Source organism: Glycine max, chromosome 19, assembly GCF_000004515.6.
Source record: "Glycine max cultivar Williams 82 chromosome 19, Glycine_max_v4.0, whole genome shotgun sequence".
Lineage (NCBI taxonomy): Eukaryota > Viridiplantae > Streptophyta > Magnoliopsida > Fabales > Fabaceae > Glycine > Glycine max.
In genome coordinates this window covers 45508927-45530833 of record NC_038255.2, presented here as the reverse complement: position 1 = coordinate 45530833, position 21907 = coordinate 45508927, and the positions used below count along the sequence as shown (strand labels likewise).

Sequence of the window (21907 nt, the reverse complement as noted above, 5' to 3'; positions counted from 1 at the left end):
CAAGGAGTATCTCAGATTCAATAAAATTGTACGAAAAGACAAAATCCGAGAAGTAAGATATTATTATTTAAATAAGAATCTTATTAACTAATATATTTAAGACACTGATTAAAAATGAAAAATATTTATTATAAAAAAACACAAAAATATTAGTATAACTTTTTATCATCTTAAAATTTGCCTTTAAATAAGGGCTCACCCAAAAGAAGCATGGGATGGGAAGCCTTCAATTTTAAATCCCCACCATACCCTTATTATTATACTCCTCCCATGTGTCTTTTCAACATTTTCGGTTTCATAAATGAAGAATTTATGTAAGTATAGTATTTACACTTTGGAATTTTCATTTTATTGTAGCATGGGTGGGGTCCTGTCTGGACAAAGCAATCAGTGCCTGCCATTGTTGAAAACGGAACAGAAGCATATTACTACTCCCTACTACGTTCTGTTCTGCATCTCTCTCTATAACCATATATTGTTCCTCCGTGCCTTCAAGTCGCGTTTATTAGGGTTTTTCTTCTTTTCAGTTGAAGCTGCTGCGTCAATGTACCATTCTCTCTTCACCTTTGCTTCCACTTGCAGCTATGCTTCCGTTTCCGATCGCACCGTGTTTGCTTCATTTTAATGTTACCTCATTGAACCAATACGTATGCATATGTACAACACTCTCTCTCTCTCTCTGGTAACACTGTTTGTTTATACCGTACATTTCTGCAACTCTGAACTCAGATTTCAACTTTTTTTCTTTCTCTTTTGCGGTTTGAGTTGTTTTACTTTTCAGCTGCTCTGGATTTTAGTATATGAAAAACTGGATTTGAATTCTTATTCAACCACGAGCCACCTATGTGTGTATGAATATTTTATTTTATTTTTAATTCTTTTGGTGAGTTTTGGTATTGGGACCAGTTTTTGGGGAAGGAGATGGATCCTAAATTCGTAGGACCACCCCTTCCTTTCGTGCTAGGGTAATGTGCTTATGGACAATGACAAAAAAACCGGGTTACGGCTTCGCCTGGCTCTGCATTTCTCCTGATCTGTTGAATGATTAATTGCACGAACACTTAAAGACAAGAGAATGGTTCCCTCTCCCTTTATTTCGTTTTTTTAGGGGTTGGGGGTTGAGGGATGGCTTAAATGGTTTAAAGAATAGCAAAGGACCTTGATTTGGGTATTTCTACTTGAGTGTGGCGTACAATTAGTAAGAAATGTTTTTATGAACAGAAGCATTTGCATAAAAAATTATAAATGGCAACAAAAATTGTCGTGTTTATCTCAACTTGAATATATTGTTATTTGGTCCTAATTGTTTGCTTATTTGGGTTTGTTTGGTTGGGGAGGGTATTTGTGGGAGTTGGGAGGTGGAGGAATGAAAAGAAAATCAAGGGAAAGAGAAAATAATGGGATTAAGGGAGGTTAAGTAATAAGTTTCTTTATATACTAATTTCGATCTCACTTTATCTGTTTTTTTTTTTTTTGGTAAGCCTCACATTATCTGTTAACTTAGTTTTCTTCCCTGTTTCTTACTTAAATTACATTTTTCATATTATATTTTTGGTATTCTGATGCTTTTAAATGTTGGCCATTATAGCAGGGTTTCAAATGGCATATAGCTGGTAAAAAGAGTGGATGTACCATTCAGACTTCAATTTTGATTTGACCAAAGAATGGTTTGGATGCTGGGCTCTCTTTCCTTGAATTGTGATCTTATGGTGTCTGATACACAATACGTGAAATGAACTAGTGTGTAGTGACTTGATAACTGAGAATCAACGTTTATGTGTTACCTCTACTATGAGAAAGTCAAGTTAGCTGAGCAGTTTGTCTTGTAATGGGTTCATTCTCTGGCACTTGTGAAATAGTTGAAGCAAGGGAGGAAGAGCTAAATACAAGGAAAGCTCCTGGGGTTTATCAGTCCAGTTCTGAGTGTAGCACGTCTGAGAAAAATCAGAAATTTTCGGTGCTGAAATTGGGATACAAGGATGATCTAGATGATGATATCAACAAGCTTTTTGAATCAATTGCTCTTAAATCTTCATCAAGGGATTTGAGCCTTTTCCAAGATGGTACAAGTCCTAGGCTGAAAAGTGCATTAAAAAAACCAATTACAATGGGTATTCCACGGTCCCCAAGAGTTGGGACTTCTGAGCCCGCTAATTTGAAGCAAGCATTAAGAGACCTTTGTATATCTAAAGCATCCGAAATGGCTGCTATGAAACGATTATCAAAGTCAACAACAGCTTCTCCAAGATTATCTGAAGTTGGGAAGATACAGACATTGTACAATTCAGTTGTAGCTGAAACCAGTCGATCTGGGTCTTCCTTTGTTGAGAGCAATGGGCGTCAAATTGAAATATCTCTAGTGCCAGAAAAAGGCAAATCCCTTTCCTTGGAGAAAACCTCTCAATCTTCCCAAATTGCATTGTTGAGCCGAAACATTCATTCTTCTCGGGAAATTGCTGTTGCAACTACTAAATATGATGCTGGGACTTCATTGATACAAAGTGATTTGGCAGGCTCGTCAAGTAAAGTTGGGATTCAATCACAACGAGTGGTACCTGTTGAAACAGAAGAACAAGCATCTGCCTCTTCTCCCTCTCTTTATAATACATCTGGATGCAAATCAGAGGTGCCCAAAAATGCTTCTTCCCCTAAAAAGTTGGGAAATAAAACATCTGTATCAAATACTGGGAAGAAAGGTAGGTTGCAAACAGTATCTTCATCTAATGCTGTAAATGGCAACAGAGTTAACAAACCGCCACGCCATGCCCCCTGGACTGTTAAATCGGTCATCAAGAACAAGAATCTGAGTAAGAAGAAACAAAAGGAGGATTCATGCTCTACTTTATGTGGTCCTACGCCCAATGAAGTTAATAAGCCTGTTCCTGGTACACCTCGGCTAATTTGTGAGAGATGTAGGTGTGCTTTGGAAAATACTAGTGAAGAAAAAAACCAAGATATTGTGGCATTAGACTCTACCAGTCCTGAAAACGGAGTAAACTTGAGTAATGTGCACTCTGGTTCAAATAAACCTGGTTTGGTGTCAAGTAGTGTTAATAAAAGCAAAACAGTTGCAAAAGTGAAGAACACCAAGTTGAAAGAGCAAATTGAATTTTCACAAAGTTCAAAGAGTAGTCAAGGTGAGTACAGCAGTAGTACAAGTACTAGTGATGAGAGCAATGTGAGTGGTTCAAGTCGTAGCACTAGGCCTCACATGTCAAAGGATGTCAGGTGGGCAGCCATACGACATGCTCAAGTGCAGCATGGAGTCTTGGGCTTGAGACACTTCAATCTTTTAAAGAAACTTGGTTGTGGAGACATTGGCACTGTATATCTTGCGGAACTAATTGGCACTAGCTGCTTGTTTGCTATTAAGGTCATGGACAATGAATTTTTAGAAAGAAGAAAGAAGATGCCTAGGGCTCAAACTGAAAGAGAAATATTAAGGATCCTGGATCATCCTTTTCTTCCCACAATGTATGCACAATTTACATCAGATAATCTATCGTGTCTGGTCATGGAGTATTGTCCAGGTGGAGATCTTCATGTTCTACGGCAGAAGCAGCTTGGTAGATATTTCTCGGAGCCAGCAGCAAGGTAAGATACCAAGAGCAAGTGTCTAGCGATATTTTAGCATTTTATTTTCTGTCTGGTCTGAAGTTATAAGCAACCACCCACCTAATAAATTTTAGAGGTGCAATAAATGATAAGATGTCTCAACTGCTCAAGTATTTCCTGGTATAAACAAATATATCTAATTTTGCTTAATTATTCTTGCAGTGCTTGTGCTCATTCTCGTTTTGTTGTGCATGTATGTTATTATCTGGTGTATTCAATAGGTTTTTCACATGTTTCTTCTGCATTGTATATACTTTATTGCTGCACTATAGTGAATATGATTCTTATGAATTTAAGTTGCTGCATAAATTAAGAACACTTCTGCATCGTAGCGGCTTGTTTAACCAGTAGAATCTATTTCCCTGTATATCATACTAGTTATGAAATAAAGTTAGTAGTTTTTTTCACTTTGATTGTGCTTCATGTTTAACAAGGCTTTTACTGCTATGTTCTCTGTCTGCTGTTGTGCAACTTGGCTGTGCAATGTACGTCACATACTAAATCTTCAGCCTCTTACTGCCACTGTACCCTGTATTTCTAAAACCTTGCAGTACTCTCCGCTAGCCTGCCCTCTGTTATTGATTGCCCTTTCTTTAGCATTGACAAAGGAGATATTGTTTGAATTACTTATTATCATGCAGGTTTTATGTTGCTGAAGTTCTCCTTGCTTTGGAGTACTTGCACATGCTTGGAGTTGTTTACCGTGATTTGAAACCCGAAAACATTCTTGTTCGGGAAGATGGCCACATTATGCTCACAGATTTTGATCTGTCCCTGAGGTGTGCTGTTAACCCAATGCTTCTGAAATCATCTGATGTTGACCCTGCAAAAATCTCTGGTTTAAGTGCACAAGCAAGTTGCATTGAGCCATTCTGCATTGAACCATCTTGTCAAGTTCCATGCTTCAGCCCAAGATTGCTACCCACCGCTGCAAAAGCAAGGAAACTAAAAGTTGATCTTGCAGCCCAGGTCAGATCATTGCCACAGCTTGTGGCCGAGCCCACAGATGCAAGATCAAACTCATTTGTTGGCACACATGAATACTTGGCTCCTGAGATCATCAAAGAAGAGGGACATGGAGCTGCAGTTGACTGGTGGACATTTGGAGTTTTTCTCTACGAACTTTTGTACGGCAGAACACCCTTTAAAGGTTCAAACAATGAAGAAACATTGGCCAACGTAGTGTTGCTGGGTCTTCGATTCCCCGAGCACCCAAATGTTAGTTTCCAAGCAAAGGATCTGATAAGAGGGTTGTTGGTTAAAGAGCCTGAAAACCGTTTGGGTTCAGAGAAAGGGGCTGCCGAGATTAAACAGCATCCCTTCTTCGAGGGCCTTAACTGGGCCTTAATTCGCTGCGCTATGCCTCCAGAACTTCCAGACTTCTATGATTTTGGAGTTTCAGACATGATGAACTCGCAGTGCAAGGGTGCTAAGTACTTAGAGTGTAAAGTAGGAGAGCATGTAGAATTCGAGTTGTTTTGAAGACATTGCTTTCTATCAGGAATGGCATTCATGTTATGGATTCCCAATATTTATGGCTCCATGTCGGTGTCAAGATGTATCTTATATGTAAGCCTAAAGCCGAATAGTCTATGTTGCAAATAAGTTTTGTATCATGGTATCTTGCATTAGGAAGTTAGGCACTAGGAGGTTCATGTTATATGGCAACTTGACGGTTAATAATCACAATCTGGAAAAACAAATATTCCCGAGAATAAAAAAAAATCCCATTTCCTGTGCCTTGTCTAGAGGGCAATAGGAGATTCTGCTACATTAACGTGAGACTCGAATGGATTGAGAGACAGAATTAGATCCTTTCCGTTACATGAGTCCTGAGATGCAATTGCTTATCAAAGTTCATTGAATAGAGCAGGTAGCCAAATTTTTAGTCACCATTTTTTGTTTCACTTTAAGGTTTGAAAAAAAATAAAAATTCTAACCTTAAATAGAAAAATGATAGCGGTAGAGCTTCAAATCTCCGTTGTCAATAAGACAAGATCTCAAGAGCTAGTTGGAATGTTTCTAATAATTTCCTATATTCATAAATTACAAAGAAATTGGCGCATCATTTATTTGCAATGAATTACAAAGAAATGAAATGCATAGGATCAAACAAGCCAGGGTGAATAGAAAGCTAGGTTATTGAGAGAAAAGATCTAACTTCATCTTACTCCACACATGAATTCTGTTCCTAGTAGGTGTGAAGCTTGGAAGGAACCTTGTTTTTTTTTTTTAGTTTTCTTAAAAAAACCATAACAAAAAAGAAATAATAAACGATTTTATATTAAGAAAATAATTATAGCAGAAGATTTAATTATTGTGTTAAATTTATTTTTTAATCAATATAATATTTATTTTTAATTTTTTTAACTCATCTAAATAAACATAGATAGTTTTTTTTTTGAAGTAAGATATTCTATAACTAAAAATCATGAGACTAAACTTTCGTGGTCATCTAAATGAATTTTCTTTTTCTAACAAAATCTTTTTCTTTTTCACACCCATCAGTATGAAATTAAATTTCTCTCAGCATGTTTAACAAACCAGTCATCTACCGAACTGGATCTTGGAGGTATTTATTTATTTTTATCCATTAGTTCATACTTGTGCTGATTGTTAAATAAACTCTGCTTTCCTACCAAAATAAACTGCGATTTTATTTATGGCGGCAACGTTACGTGTTTCATTTAAGTTTCTTTACAACAAACCAAACAGCACCACCGAAGTGGCTGACTGCCTACTCTCCATGGAGGTCTCAGACGACGATGACGAACTCGTTATCCTGCTTTGCACTAACACTGATCCGATTGAAACAACGGAAACCCTAAACGACGAGATTCTCGTGTCCAACACTGATATCCTCGCTTGGGATCTCCCTATGATTCTCACTTTTCCGGCGATTAAAGTTCAGGCACATCGCAATAGGTTCGTCACTTTCCTTCCCTATATAAGATTTTCTCATTCAATTCAATTCTGTTTAATTGTCGGTTGATTAATTAGCAATTGCTTTCATTACAGGCTCATTGAACAATCTCTGTATTTCCGTGGCCTCCTCAGCGGGAGCTTCCTGTACAAAATATGTTAACCTTACACCTCGTTTTTTTTTTCCGAGTAAACTACCATTTTGGTATTAACACTCGCATTAATGCATGAAACTAAGAAAATTTCAAATATGTCGCTGAAAGAGTAATTTGTCAATCACATTAGTCCAAAATTAAAAAAATATTATTTAACTACAGTTAAAATTCTATAAATTAATAATGTCAGGACCGGAAAAATTTATTAATTTAGAGAGTTATTAATTTATCGATAAATTAATAATTATTAATTTAAAGAGTTTTTAAATAATTATACTATACATACCAAACAAAAAAATAAATTAGTCTATGTCTCTTAGAATTACGTTGTAACGAACCTTGGGACTCAACGTAAATTAGTAACTACTGTGTTCATATGCATGGGAAATCAATAATGATTTTTGAAGTACAGTAAATCTAAACAAGAGCAACAAATGTGTTCAATATATTCTTAAGCAAGTTTGACATATATAAATTACATGAATATGTTAGAGTATTCAAATCATATCTCACAAGATGGCTTCTCATCTAAAAGGTGTTGTAAAATCAACTATATCAGATCAAATACGTAAGGAGTTGTGTGAGTACAAGAGAGATAATCCTGCAAGCACACAAAAAGACTTGTAGAGATGACTTAAGGGAAAATTTGAGTTGAAAGTAAGTCAAGGAACAATATCAAACACACTTAAGCAGTCATATGACTATCTTTTTGCTGAAATAGAAAAGGGAAGAGCAAAAATCAAAAGACACAAACCAGCAAAATATCTTGACATGGAGAAGGTTGTTTATGAGTGGTTTCTCCAGCATCAAGAACGTGTGAATATCACAGGAGAATTAATTTTGCAGAAGGCAAGAGATACAATGAAACTCATGTACCCTCATGATGATTCAGATTTTAACTTTTCTATAAGATGGCTTGGGAAATTCAAGCACCAACATGGCATAAAGTCATTTCGTCGTTTTGGCGAGAGGGGTCTGTTGATGTACAAGACATGGAGCAGAAATTGGTATCGATTCGGGAGAAAATTGATCAGTTTCCTATGAAAGATGTTTTCAATATGGATGAAACTGGGTTGCTTTATAGGCTACAAGCTGATCATTCACTGGCAACAAAACAACTTTAAGGAAGAAAACAAGATAAAGAAAGGCTGACGATAGTTATTTGTTGCAATGAAGATAGCTTTGAAAAAATCTCTCTATGGATTATTGGAAAATATGCAAAGCCTCGTTGCTTCAAGAATGTCAACATAAATAGCTTGGATTGTCAGTATCGAGCTAACAAAAAAGCATGGATGACTAGTGTGCTTTTTGATGAATATGTTTGTTCATTTGACCAAATGATGCATGGTAGAAGAGTTCTACTTGTGGTGGATAATTGTCCAACACATCCAAGAAATATTGAAGGGCTAAGAAACGTTGAGTTGTTCTTCTTGCCACCCAACATGACATCAAAGATTCAACCTTGCGATGTTGGGATAATAAGAGCTTTCAAGATGCATAAGATGCATTACCGTAGAAGGTTTTATCGCAAAATATTGGAAGGTTATGAGGTGGGACAATCTGATCCAGGGAAGATAAATGTCCTTGATGCTATCAATTTGGCAATCTCAGCTTGGACGATAGATGTTCGAAAAGAAACAATAGGGAATTGCTTTCGACACTGTAAAATTCGTTCAGCTAGTGACGTTGCAAGAAATTTGGATGAATCCACTTTTGATGAAGAAACTCAAGACCTCGAGACTATGATCAATCAATGTGGCTATCGTGATAAGATGAATATCGACAATCTAATGAACTACCCAGGTGAAAATGAAGCATGTTCGGAGGTTCGGAGTTTAGAAGATATTGTGGGTATTATCATTGAGAACAATGCAGAGGATGACAACGAAGATGATACGGTGTCTTTGGAGCCTGTTACGCAAAAGGAAGCACTTATGGCGTCGAACACTCTTCACAACTTTATGATACAATACAAAAATATAACACCTGAGCTATTGGATGCAATAAGAAAAGTTAGAGATGAACTTCCAATAGACTTGAACTTTAAAGGAAAACAGACAACTATTAAATCATATTTTAATAGTGTAATATATTTTTTCAGTTTCTATGAATTATTAATTGATGATTTTCTTGGAACCGAAAATTATAAAGGGATCTCACGAAAAATTATTATCTTATTATTTTATCGAGTTTTTCAATTTTTTACATTGATCCAAGTCGAAATCGGATAAATTTATTATTTTATAAAGTTTATTAATTTACTAGGCATTAATTTAAAGAATTTCTAGTGTACTTGGATGTTTTAGTTATCTGTTTTGAACATAAAAACAGGCTAATTCAAACATACACCGTTAGTTTGAATCTTTAGGATTGCACTTGATAATCATAAAATTTGACAATTTCCATATTGAATCGAGCTTCTATTTTTAAGTGCAACACGTTTGATCGGATTAAAAGTTGTTTCTTCATGTACCTTATTGAAATTGGAGTGCCGAGCACAAGTACATCTTTCAATATTTTTTATATGTAGCATTTTATGAAATTATGAATCGATGTTAACAATGAGTGAACCTTTAAGTAGATCAATTAAAGTTGTGTCCTTATTTTAGTTTTTCTAGAATTGCGAATAAATTATTATTCGTTTAAGTATTCTTTCAAATATAATGTTACTTGGGGAACAACCAAACCATGTATCTCTTGTAATAAGATAAGATAAAAGTAAACAATGATGCTCTCAAAATATGGTTAAATATGAATAGCATTTTTGGCATGTTTGCTTGTTATCTCTCACTCACGTTTTTTTTTATATCTATAAAATTTAAAATAAGACTTTATTTTAAAATTATAGTTCAGTTTTACTGAACCAGCAATATGTCAGGGTCGTATATAGTACTTTGAGAATCTCTCTCATCAGATAGTAATAACAAATTAATTATATTTTCAGAAAATATTTATATGCGTTGTTAAATTGTTGAATATAAATAGTTCCGTGGCATGGATAATAAAGTTTTATAAGATTTTTTCCTTAAATCAAACAATACTAAATCAATAGAAACTAGATTTGGGAAATGTGGCTCTGCAACACGAACCTGCAATCACAACGCGAACTTAAATCCAGATATACTTTAGTTAGTTGACCAAGTTGCTGAGTGTTTCTCTTCCCAAAACACATGCATGATTGATTTGCAAGTTGCATTTCTCAACTTCTTTTGAGTCCAACCTTATTGAGAAGAGATCTTGCTCGAAGAGATTCCTTTAGACAAAGACAATTTACAATTAAGAGTTACGTGGAAAGTTTTATTATATTTCCAAGAAAACTATATAATATAATTACGTAGCTCAAATTTTTAAATGCATTATATACACTTGATGATGGAAAAAACGAATGATTGTAAATTATTTAGGGGTATGGAATCTTTTATTTACTATAGACGATAATGATTGATTAGTTGCAATCCACTCGCTCGGGTGAACTATGAAATGTTTGCGTTTTGAATATTTGGTTCCGATTGAAGGAAGGAAGAGAAAAATACTCTGCATGTGGTGCAAAGTATCTGCTACATGTACCATTAATCTTACGGAACAAAATTGAACAAATACGTCTAAATAAAGGGATGTAACAACTAACATAGCATTTTAAATTATAATAGAAATGCACAAGTGTCAAAACTCTTGCATAAGTTACATCATCGCTTAGCAAATCAAGCGACATTGCATATGTCCTTAAGTACCCCCCAAAAAAATGTTAAGTATTTAAAATTTAGGATCAGGACTGAATAGTGGGGTATTAATAATTGGGGGCGGTTCCATTACAGACGGAACAAGAAAACATAATTATCAATGAAAAATCAATAAATTTTAATATATACACATATTTTAATATTAATTATTCATGATAAATGATCAATATTTATTTTTTATTTTTATATACAAATATTTTCTCATGTACACACTTTTTTTTAATTGATTATATGATTATTAACTTAATCTTATTTAATTTATCTATGTATCATTATATGATTAGATTTTTTTTGGCAGCATATGATTTAGATTTATCATCCACACATTCCTATTTTTTTCCCCTACCGTTTTCTTTATCATATTATTTATTTTAGTTTACATATTCTCTTATTAAAATAGTTATAGGAATATCAAATGAAAATAACATTACTCTTTATCAAATACTTGTGTAAAAATTTGTTTTGGACAACATTATAATTCCATTTTAATATTCCTACTCTCTACTTACATCTCCCCTAATTCAAAATGAGTGGAATAGGAAGAACTATATTTTAAACACATTTCAGCATGTATCATATCTTTTACTTCTTTTTGTTCCTCCCTTATCTCTCACTAGTATATACATCTATAAATTAAGTGTATATCACCTCATTTTCCTATGTTGATATTAATGAATGAAAAAAGAGATATCCTATTCAACTAAAAAATAAGGTAGGATAATAATAAATGTTGAAATATAAGTGTGAGGAAGTCTCATATGGAAGTGGAAAAATCCGTCGTGTAAATCTTCCCGATACTTATTTAAGTTTCCCAATAATAAAGAACTTGAAAGAAAAGGCCTCAAATAGAGAGCATGTATCTTGGAAAAAGTAGATACACAATTACACATGTTGCTCCGCATTGTGATTCCAATTCCAGCATTTCGATAATCATCGTAGAATAGCTAGGGCCATGTTCTTGCAAGAAGTGATATATCATGCTGTCTACAAAAAACGGGAAACATGTGTAAAAAAATGATCCTCTATATATAACAAACGCTCGTTTTGCTCATTCCTGGGGAATCTGACGAAGAGATCGCTTTGGCATCTTTATAAACATTATATTATTATTGTTTGGGTTAATAGACATCAGTAAGGGAATATCTTCTGAAGGTACGTTTGTCATTGTCAGATTAGTAATTGATTAATACTACTAAGTGCTAACGTATCTACTCTAACTAATAATTAATAGATAATCTGACGTGAAACTGTAGACAAAATAAATATTTTTCTCAGAAGACAGATCCATTAAGCCATGTTAATAAGCAGCGCTAACTGACCAATCATACCAATAATTGAATCAAACAGTAAAAAATATGCAATTTTTTCTGTTTTTTTTATAGTCTAAACCATAGTGAGCTATAAAATGTAACAACCTTACAAGTATGAATAGAGTTGGTCTGACTTACCTGGAACATAATTAGTTATATATATATATATAGAAAAAAAAATACAACGCAAGCTATTTGAATTTTAAAGTTTCCAACTAAAAATTCCACATGAGAAGTTGACAACTATAGCTCAACGCAAACCTTCCATTCAGCATGAGAGTTTAACTTTCGAGCATATGCTTCCACGGACAGTTGGACACGTAACTTTCTCATCACCCTTATATATACACACAAATTTCCTCTCACACCACTCAAAATTTCCACCAACTACTTGCAAACTTGAGTCGCCTCAACCACTCCGAAAAGAATTCCAACACACTGCATGTTATTATGTTATATACATACACGTAACTTGCTATACTATATTCATCCACAAGTATCTCAGTGTGGTTGATACCAATGGCATCGGCACTGGCGGGGGATGATTTGGCCGTATCAACTAGCAGTCGCCGGAGCTGGACAACGGCGAGTTTCAGGGATGCATGGACGGCAGCGCCGGACGTGTTCAACGTGAGCGGCCGCCACGTGTATGAGGACGACGAGGAAGAGCTCAAATGGGCTGCCATAGACCGCTTGCCAACTTTTGAACGCATGAGAAAAGGCGTCCTCAAGCACGTGCTCGACGATGGACATGTGATGCTCGATGAAGTCGATGTTTCCAACCTTTGCTTACATGACAAGAAGCTCTTAATTGACAGCATACTTAAGATTGTCGAGGAAGACAATGAAAAATTCCTACGCAGACTTAGAAATAGAGTTGATAGGTAAGTGCTTAGTATTTCTACTCTATATTTACTTATCACCGCTTCTCTTTAGTCTTTATTATTATTACTATTGTTAACCACCGGAGCGCATGCATCAATTGGCATGAGATTGATCCAGCTTAACCAATAGTGTTAAGTTTGAGTCATGAGTATGTAGTTCTATTGAATACACGGAAGGAGAACTTTGTTGAATGTTCATAATATAGTACTATTCGGCTAAAAAACATGATTGAGCTCTGTGAGTGCTCGTACCAAAAAACTATTACTATTTACTACTATTATTTTTCTGACATGGTTTGTTTTTGTTATATTGCAGAGTAGGGATTGAAATTCCGAAGATTGAAGTTCGGTGCGAGAATTTATCTGTGGAGGGTGATGTGCATGTTGGGAGTAGAGCACTTCCTACCCTGCTTAATGCTACTCTCAATGCTTTTGAGGTACTTGTTTTGTTTGTTATTGAAGAATCTTGATTTCAGATTCAAAGCAAGATGATTTATGTATCAGATTTCACTGAGTATAAGATTTTTAGTTGAATTTGAGAGTGCTAATGCTTCTATATATACTAATGCTTTGTCTGATTCTTTTGCTTAAACGGCAGAGTGTTCTGGGAATGTTTCACCTTGCACCATCCAAGAAGAGGGAAATCCAGATTCTTAAAGATGTTAGTGGAATCGTTAAACCCTCAAGGTAGTCCTATCAAAAGTTTCATCAGAACCACTCGAGAAAAATGTTATTAGTAGTTCTTAGAATTCTAATGATTATTGTTGGCCTATCATACAACCTGTTATTGGGTCATTATAGTACCACTCAACATATCTATTCCTGTAAATTTTATGTTTAAAATGTCTAGTCCTCGGTGTAAGGGGATGTGATCTTATATCAACTAATAACATGACCAAAGTAGTGTATATAAGTGAGATGCAAACCTCACATCATGAGCTAGTTGTTGGGATTGAGATGTTAAGTTCAAAACTCAAATTTTAATAGTAGTTTCAAAGATGGATGGATCTTGGTTGTGCTGATTTTATAACTGTTTTTTTCTGGAAAGTCAAGTTCTGCAAAAGGGAAAATTACTTGTATGCATTCTTTCATTTGTTGAGGAAGTTGACTCCCAGTTGTATTCGACAATTTTATGATTTTTTATGGTATTTGACTTATTTTATTTATTGTGGTACTCTCAGGATGACTCTCCTTTTGGGTCCTCCATCTTCGGGGAAAACAACATTGCTTTTGGCGCTTGCAGGGAAACTTGATCGTGATTTAAGGGTTTGTTCTCATTTTCTGCTTATAAATCAGTTTACTTCAATCGTATCTCCTCATCATCATATGAGTATTTTGTTTAACCACAAAGTGAGCTTTATGTTGAGATGTGATCAGGTGTCTGGGAGGATCACTTACTGTGGCCATGAGCTAAATGAATTTGTTCCACAAAAAACCTGTGCCTATATCAGTCAACACGACATTCACTATGGAGAAATGACAGTGAGAGAGACATTAGATTTTTCAGGACGTTGTCTAGGTGTTGGTACTAGGTATGAAGCATTAGTGGAACTGTCAAGAAGGGAGAGAGAAGCAGGAATAAAGCCAGACCCTGAGATTGATGCATTCATGAAGGCTATAGCCTTGTCAGGTCAAAAAACCAATTTGGTAACAGATTATGTACTCAAGGTTGGTGTCTCTCTTTGTCTCTACTTCAAATTATATGAATATTACTTATATGCTTCTATTTTATTCACTTTGAACGTGTTATGACAGATCCTTGGATTGGATATTTGTGCCGACATTGTGGTTGGAGATGAGATGAGAAGAGGCATCTCTGGTGGACAGAAGAAGCGAGTAACAACAGGTTAATTTTTTATTTAGTGTATGCATAACCAATAAACCAAAGTTTTAATATCACACATCAAATAATTAAACATCTCATGTTGTATGCTTGAGGTTCAAATAAAAATAATAAAGTGCTAACTATAAGGCTGGCTACTTGTGGTACATAATCTTATAACAACCAAGAAACTTTTCAACTAATGATTTGTAAATAAGCATTTGTAATTATCTATTAGTTATAAAATCTGCTTTAATTGTAACTGTATGTAGGGGAGATGCTGGTAGGACCGGCAAAGGCACTATTTATGGATGAAATATCAACAGGATTAGACAGTTCCACCACCTTTCAGATATGCAAGTTCATGAGGCAAATGGTTCATGTAATGGACGTAACCATGGTGATTTCGCTTCTACAACCCGCACCAGAGACATTTGAACTCTTTGATGACATTATCCTACTTTCAGAAGGTCAAATTGTATATCAAGGTCCACGTGAGAATGGGTTAGAGTTCTTTGAACACATGGGTTTCAAGTGTCCTGAGAGAAAAGGAGTTACTGATTTTTTACAAGAAGTAACATCCAAGAAAGACCAGCAACAATATTGGTCTAGAAAAGATGAACCTTACAGATATGTTTCCGTTTCAGAATTTGTGCAAGCCTTTAGTTCATTTGACATAGGAGAGCAACTTGCCACTGAGCTTGGAGTTCCCTATGATAAGAGACAAGCCCACCCAGCTGCCTTAGTGAAAGACAAGTATGGTATAACAAACTGGGAACTATTTAAGGCATGTTTTTCAAGGGAATGGCTACTCATGAAGCGCAGTTCTTTTGTTTATATATTCAAGACAACACAGATAACAATCATGTCTATTATTACATTTACTGTGTTCCTTAGAACAGAAATGTCAGTGGGAACTGTTGAAGATGGACAAAAATTCTTTGGAGCATTATTCTTTTCGCTAATAAACGTGATGTTTAATGGGATGGCAGAACTATCTATGACTGTTTTTAGGCTTCCTGTCTTTTACAAACAAAGGGATTTCAGGTTCTACCCTGCATGGGCATTTGGTTTGCCTATATGGCTTCTCAGGATCCCTCTGTCCATTATGGAATCAGGGATATGGATTGCCCTTACATATTACACCATAGGGTTTGCTCCTTCTGCTAGCAGGTAATTAATATGAGATTACAATTAGGCACTGGAAAGCAACTTAAGCCAACTTTCCAATGTATTTCTTCCTTTCTTTTAGGCTATGATCGTTTTAACTTTCTTTTTATAAGCTAGAATGATAACAATTTCTTAATTCACAATTGTCACTTTGTTTCATCAGATTTATCCGGCAATTCTTGGCATTATTTGCCATTCATCAGATGGCTCTCTCTTTATTTCGGTTCCTTGCTGCAGCTGGTAGAACACTAGTTGTTGCTAATACACTGGGTACCTTGTCCCTGCAATTGGTATTTGTGCTAGGAGGTTTTGTTATTGCCAAAGGTAAGTAGTTGATCACTTTTTAATTTTGTACAGATCTTTTTGTTTAAGGAAGCCTTAATAAGATCATAATGTTACGTTTTTCTTATTTTTCTTTTATAGTCATATTTATATAGTTCAAACAAATACTCTGTGCAACATATTTTCTTTTGGTGTTTGTAGATGACATTGAGCCATGGATGATGTGGGGCTATTATCTATCTCCTATGATGTATGGTCAGAATGCCATAGTAATGAATGAATTCTTAGATAAAAGATGGAGTAAAGTAAGAAATCAATTTCTCTTAGCTTTTTTTAAATACTTGCACACAGCAAGATAAATTTGTTTCAAGCGTTAGTTACTTCTATTCTATGAACTTCAAGCATTGTTAAACATCGTTTTTATCTTTTACAGCCAAATACAGACCCTAGAATTAATGCACCTACAGTTGGAAAGGTGCTTCTCAAATCTAGAGGCTTCTATACAGAAGAGTATTGGTTTTGGATCTGCATTGGAGCCTTGCTTGGGTTTTCTCTTCTCTTCAATCTCTTATTCATTGTTGCTTTAACTTATTTGAATCGTAAGTCATGTCCTTTTGATTTTCAAAGTCTTCAACTGAGTAAACTTTGCACCTCCGATTAAACGCGTTTAATGTCAAACCAAAATTTCAGCTTTGGGTTATTCAAAAGCAGTCATTGCCGATGAAGGTGACAAAAAGAATAACAAGTCATCCTCTAGCCAACATATTCTTGAAGGTTTTCAAACTTATCTACTTTTCCTTTATTTCTTGGGGATACAGAGTGCACCTCATTGTTATTTATCTAGGTAGTAAATAATCAGCAGCATTATTTTTTATTAAAAAACATGTTCACGGTAATTTAGTTGCTATAGTTTTATTAGCTTTTCAATACAATTATTTTCTTCATTTTGCTGTGACACTTTTAGAAAAATGTTAGTTGCACGCAGTTCTCATGCAATTCAATGACACTATTTCCTTTCATGCTGCTAATCCTTTTTGAAAAATAGCAGGAACAGACATGGCAGTGAAAGAATCTTCAGAAATGGCTAGTTCTTTGAACCAAGAACCAAGAAGGGGAATGGTTCTACCATTTCAACCTCTTTCACTTGCATTCAATCATATTAGCTACTATGTAGATATGCCTGCAGTAAGTCTCTAAATCCTAGAAAGTGGTTTCATTTCTGCTTTCCTTACACTGGCATGTTATGATTGCGAAAATTTCGTTCTTGCAGATGTCCTATCTGTCCCTATATGTTTGGTGTTGTAACATCAGTCAATCATGTTAACCACCACTTTGAATTCACGAGTGCTTAGCTTTCTTGAATACATAACAGAATAAATATAAAATCTCTTGTTCAACTCTTAAGGTCATGTAAATTGTTCTTGAAAAATTCAATGCTCTTATATGTTAATCAAAATTGTTAGAAAAAGTTAAACATAATTCAAGCCTATTTTTTTTTCTTCATAGTAAATCTTCTGGTTTTGTTTTTTTTTTTACTTCTATTACATCAGGAAATGAGGAGTCGAGGAATCAATAAAGATCGACTTCAACTACTACAAGATGTTAGTGGTGCTTTTAGACCAGGAATTTTGACAGCACTTGTGGGTGTTAGTGGTGCTGGAAAGACAACCCTTATGGATGTATTAGCTGGAAGAAAAACAGGAGGATACATTGAAGGAAGTATTAGCATCTCAGGTTACCCAAAGAACCAAGCAACATTTGCTCGTATCAGCGGTTATTGTGAACAAAATGACATCCATTCTCCACATGTTACTGTATATGAATCACTATTATTTTCAGCATGGCTTCGCCTTCCTTCAGATGTAAATGCACAAAAGCGAAAGGTGTGTCAGGGACAAGCCTTGTTATATTTTCTCGGCCATTATTAATAAAGTAAATTTTGATGCTAATATTTATAATTTTAATTTTGATTTGGTTATATTTTTGTTTGGTGATGCAGATGTTTGTTGAAGAAGTTATGGAGTTGGTTGAGCTTAACCAAATCAGAGATGCACTAGTGGGTCTTCCAGGAGTGGATGGTCTATCAACAGAACAAAGGAAAAGGCTTACTATTGCGGTAGAATTGGTTGCCAACCCTTCAATTATCTTCATGGATGAACCAACATCTGGCCTTGATGCTAGAGCTGCTGCTATTGTCATGCGAACTGTGAGAAATACAGTAGACACAGGGAGAACCGTTGTGTGCACAATTCATCAACCAAGCATAGACATTTTTGAAGCTTTTGATGAGGTAAGTATGAACTCTATAGACTCTAGAGTTTCTCTGTTATTTCCTTTGGTTGATTATTGCATATAACTTTGTCTTTTTCCCCCCTTACTGTAGATTTTGTTGATGAAAAGAGGAGGACAAGTTATCTATGCTGGACCTCTTGGTCGTCACTCACACAAGCTAATAGAATATTTTGAAGTGAGTATTGAAGTTTTTATATGGCTATATCGTCTTTAGACCTTAGTTTCATACATTGTGTACCATGGTCTGCTTATAATTTCATCAGCAAAATTTTCATATATTTATATCTGTTGCACATATATGTCAGGGTATCCCAGGGGTTCCAAAAATCAAGGATGGTTATAATCCTGCCTCATGGATGCTTGATATCAGCTCTACAACAATGGAGGCTAATCTTGAGGTAGATTTTGCAGAGATTTATGCTAAGTCTACCCTCTACCGGTATGATTTTTCATGCTATGCTATGTTACTTTTTTGAATGCTTACAAGTTTATGCAACAAGACCTCCGTCTTTGTAAAACTCTTGTTTTGATAGGAACTCAGATTAGAAAATAGAAGAAAGGAAAGAAAGATGAAATTTCTTGATTGTAAAAGAAGAGAAAATAGGAGAGATAACTCTCTTCCAAGGGTTTCCCCTTCACAAAGAGCTAATGCTCAATTTACAATGATAATAAATCTCCTCTCTCCTATCCTCCTTCCCCTATTTATATCTAATAAACCCCCCTAACTAACTAACTCATTAATAGTCTATCTTAACTAACTCTTCTTTCTCCTTGATTATTTCCTAACATGTTTTTTCTGTACTTTCTTCAGGAGGAATCAAGAACTTATTGAGGAGCTCAGTACCCCAGTACCAGATTCCAAGGACTTGCACTTCCCAACCAAATATTCCCAATCGTTTTTTGTTCAGTGCAAAGCTAATTTCTGGAAACAATATTGGTCCTACTGGAGATATCCTCAGTATAATGCTGTCCGATTCTTTATGACAATTGTTGTGGGAGTAATGTTTGGTGTGATTTTCTGGAATAAAGCCAAAAAGACGTAAGTCATTGAACATTTGAACTTGTCTATAATATTAAAGACGCAGATGGCTTTGTGTACCGCTCTTACAATTATGTTTGGTGTTCTATTAAGTCACAGTCTTTCACGTTAAAATTTGCATTCCAGTTATTATTCCATTTTGATGTTTGCTTGATAAATTTTATTGGCAGCCATAAACAACAAGATTTGATGAATCTTTTGGGAGGCATGTATGCTGCTATGCTTTTTCTTGGAGCCATGAATGCTTCATCAGTGCAACCAGTTGTTGCCATTGAAAGAACTATCTTCTATCGTGAAAGAGCAGCAGGGATGTACTCTGCATTGCCCTATGCATTTGGCCAGGTACAAAAGTAAAGAAGGAGTGACATAAAGACACCATTTTGAAGCTTAGTTTATTCTGTTTCTGAAATGATAAATCTTCATTTGACAATTTCCGTGGACAAAGGCCTTGTTCCAATGGAAAAGAAAGAAAATATATTCAAACTAAAGACGCTTCATTGATTATGCAGGTGGCAATAGAGGCAATTTATAATGCAATTCAAACAGCAGTTTACTCTCTTATCCTTTACTCAATGATTGGGTTTGATTGGAAGGCAACAAGCTTCTTTTGGTTCTACTACTATATATTAATGTGCTTTATGTACTTCACGTTGTATGGAATGATGATTGTAGCACTAACACCGGGTCACCAGGTTGCTGCAATTTGTATGTCCTTCTTCTTGAGTTTCTGGAACTTGTTCTCTGGCTTTATCATTCCTAGGACGGTATGTGATAGTTGTCATTTTGACATGTAATTCATAATTTAATTCTAAGAAATGTTATTCCTTCTTTTTCCCTATTGAAGCTTATATTATTCTCTTAAATGTTATGCAGCAAATTCCTGTGTGGTGGAGATGGTATTATTGGGCTTCTCCTGTTTCTTGGACACTATATGGCCTTATTACCTCACAACTGGGTGACAAAAATGCAGAATTGGAGATACCAGGTGCTGGAAGCATGGGATTGAAGGAATTCCTTAAACAAAACTTGGGTTTTGACTATGATTTCCTTCCCGTTGTTGCTGCTGCTCATGTAGGCTGGGTTATCCTCTTCATGTTCGTTTTTGCCTATGGCATCAAATTCTTGAATTTCCAAAGGAGATAGTCTCAGCAAAGTTATATATATATCAGTTTTAGGATTACGTGTAAATTTTTTATTTATTAGTATGTAGGAGTTCATGTGCTCATAGTGCTTCAGGAATCTCCACTTTGAGTAAGTCCTACCAATATGGATTAGGAAATGAGTATATAGATTGTTGAGCAAGTTGTTACCTGTGAAAGAACAGAAGTCACAACCTTTAAGATAATGTGACAAGCTTACAATTAATACATGGCATGATGTCATGAGAGAATTTATTTCACTTTTTCACTTTTACTAATCTTTCTAAATTTAATCATGCTCATTTGGAACATTTTTAAAAATTATCCAAGTTTTTAATCATATTTTTTATATCAACAAATATCAATTTATTAATTTTATTAAAAATATAAAGATTTAAACCTAGGATTTTTTCCCTCTCTTTTCTTTTTTCATTCTTCTCGAATCACTTAGACAATCTTATATATCTTCATTTTCAAACATATTACTAAAGCTAGGTTGTTTTAATGCTCAGTCAAAGTAAACAAAACAACATTTTCATTTTTTTAAAATATTGAACAGAAGGTCCATATTTATTATTTATAGAATTGTTATATTAAAAAAAATAACCTGAAGTTCCGTATTGATTTGAAAAACATAAAACAGAAAACTAGAAAATATTAAAAAATTAAGAAAGCATTATATATATATATATATATATATATATATATATATATATATATATATATATATATATATGATTTTTTGTTACTTTGACTGCATAGTCAATGTGTTAAACGCAGTTGAATGAAACTGACCATCTTCATAACGATGCCCAGTGAGTGACTAAATAAAAGTAAACCGATAAAGATAAATTCGAAAAAGTTACCTGACACTACAGAACTATCATATAAGGCATAAAATTAATATAAATATACAAATTTTCAAATAATAAAAAAGTAATGAATGCTGTGGAAATTAGGATTAGTCAATAGATATAATAAAATATTTTCATTATTTAAATTAATATAAAATAATTTTAGTGACACATTCTTTATATATTAATTATAAAGTGATTTTTACATTAAATTTTATGTAGCTAGACACATTGTTTAATCAGTTAGTGGTTTTATATAACTTTCAATTAATATAAGAATTGTGTTAAAAATATATTGTTATAATTTCTCCTTATAATTTTCTCTTATATAATTTTTTATTCACCTTAATTATATATCGATGACCTAAGCTGTACAATTTATCCTCCTAGTTTCTAACTTTTCTGCTTCCATTTAGGAAAAGAAATCGTGTATGACTGGTAAAGAGGGTTCGTTCCTTAAATATATCTATCATTAATTTAATTAAAAAATGTATCGAAATAAATAAATAAAAACTGCATACATGTTAATTATATATATATATATTGCCATTGATCATTTGGTTATTATCAGTGAGACAGTTTTAGAATATGGCATCCAATTCAACAAGTTTTAGGGCAATGAGGACGTTGCCTTTTAAATTTTACTTTGTTTCCCTTTCTTCCTTATAACACGAGGTGGGGAT

General features: G+C 34.5%; 3 protein-coding genes and 1 pseudogene across 12 annotated transcripts; all 4 read left to right on the top strand.

The window, feature by feature from the left end:
* The first annotated feature begins 201 nt into the window (after positions 1–201).
* Positions 202–5434, top strand: LOC100815910 (serine/threonine-protein kinase D6PKL1). 8 transcript variants are annotated; one of them, XM_041012646.1, is made up of 4 exons: positions 202–314; positions 528–647; positions 1589–3594; positions 4257–5434. In XM_041012646.1, exons 3-4 carry the CDS (start codon positions 1829–1831, stop codon positions 5095–5097), a joined length of 2607 nt encoding a protein of 868 aa, XP_040868580.1. In that variant the 5' UTR covers positions 202–314; positions 528–647; positions 1589–1828; the 3' UTR covers positions 5098–5434. The 8 variants fall into 8 exon arrangements, with proteins under 8 accessions (XP_040868580.1, XP_040868579.1, XP_006604631.1 ...); XM_041012645.1 differs by having other exon boundaries at positions 528–657; XM_006604568.3 differs by lacking the exon at positions 202–314 and having other exon boundaries at positions 333–647; positions 1592–3594.
* An 829-nt stretch (positions 5435–6263) lies between these two features.
* Positions 6264–6789, top strand: LOC121174124 (uncharacterized). The gene is made up of 2 exons (XM_041012644.1): positions 6264–6540; positions 6634–6789. The coding sequence occupies exons 1-2, from the start codon at positions 6278–6280 to the stop codon at positions 6698–6700; spliced, it is 330 nt and encodes a 109-aa protein (XP_040868578.1). The 5' UTR covers positions 6264–6277; the 3' UTR covers positions 6701–6789.
* A 674-nt stretch (positions 6790–7463) lies between these two features.
* On the top strand, positions 7464–9047 carry LOC100815373 (CENP-B homolog protein 2-like; annotated as a pseudogene).
* Positions 9048–12094: 3047 nt separating this feature from the next.
* On the top strand, positions 12095–20630 carry LOC100786482 (ABC transporter G family member 39). 3 transcript variants are annotated; one of them, XM_006604562.4, is made up of 20 exons: positions 12096–12626; positions 12943–13063; positions 13225–13313; positions 13808–13892; positions 14004–14294; positions 14382–14472; positions 14721–15621; positions 15782–15942; positions 16102–16205; positions 16334–16499; positions 16591–16674; positions 16946–17085; positions 17451–17783; positions 17900–18190; positions 18284–18367; positions 18498–18631; positions 19004–19231; positions 19402–19573; positions 19741–19995; positions 20105–20630. In XM_006604562.4, the coding sequence occupies exons 1-20, from the start codon at positions 12262–12264 to the stop codon at positions 20372–20374; spliced, it is 4365 nt and encodes a 1454-aa protein (XP_006604625.1). In that variant the 5' UTR covers positions 12096–12261; the 3' UTR covers positions 20375–20630. The 3 variants fall into 3 exon arrangements, with proteins under 3 accessions (XP_040868577.1, XP_006604625.1, XP_006604626.1); XM_006604563.3 differs by having other exon boundaries at positions 12097–12626; positions 16949–17085; XM_041012643.1 differs by having other exon boundaries at positions 12095–12626; positions 13808–14294; positions 16949–17085.
* Positions 20631–21907: the final 1277 nt, after the last annotated feature.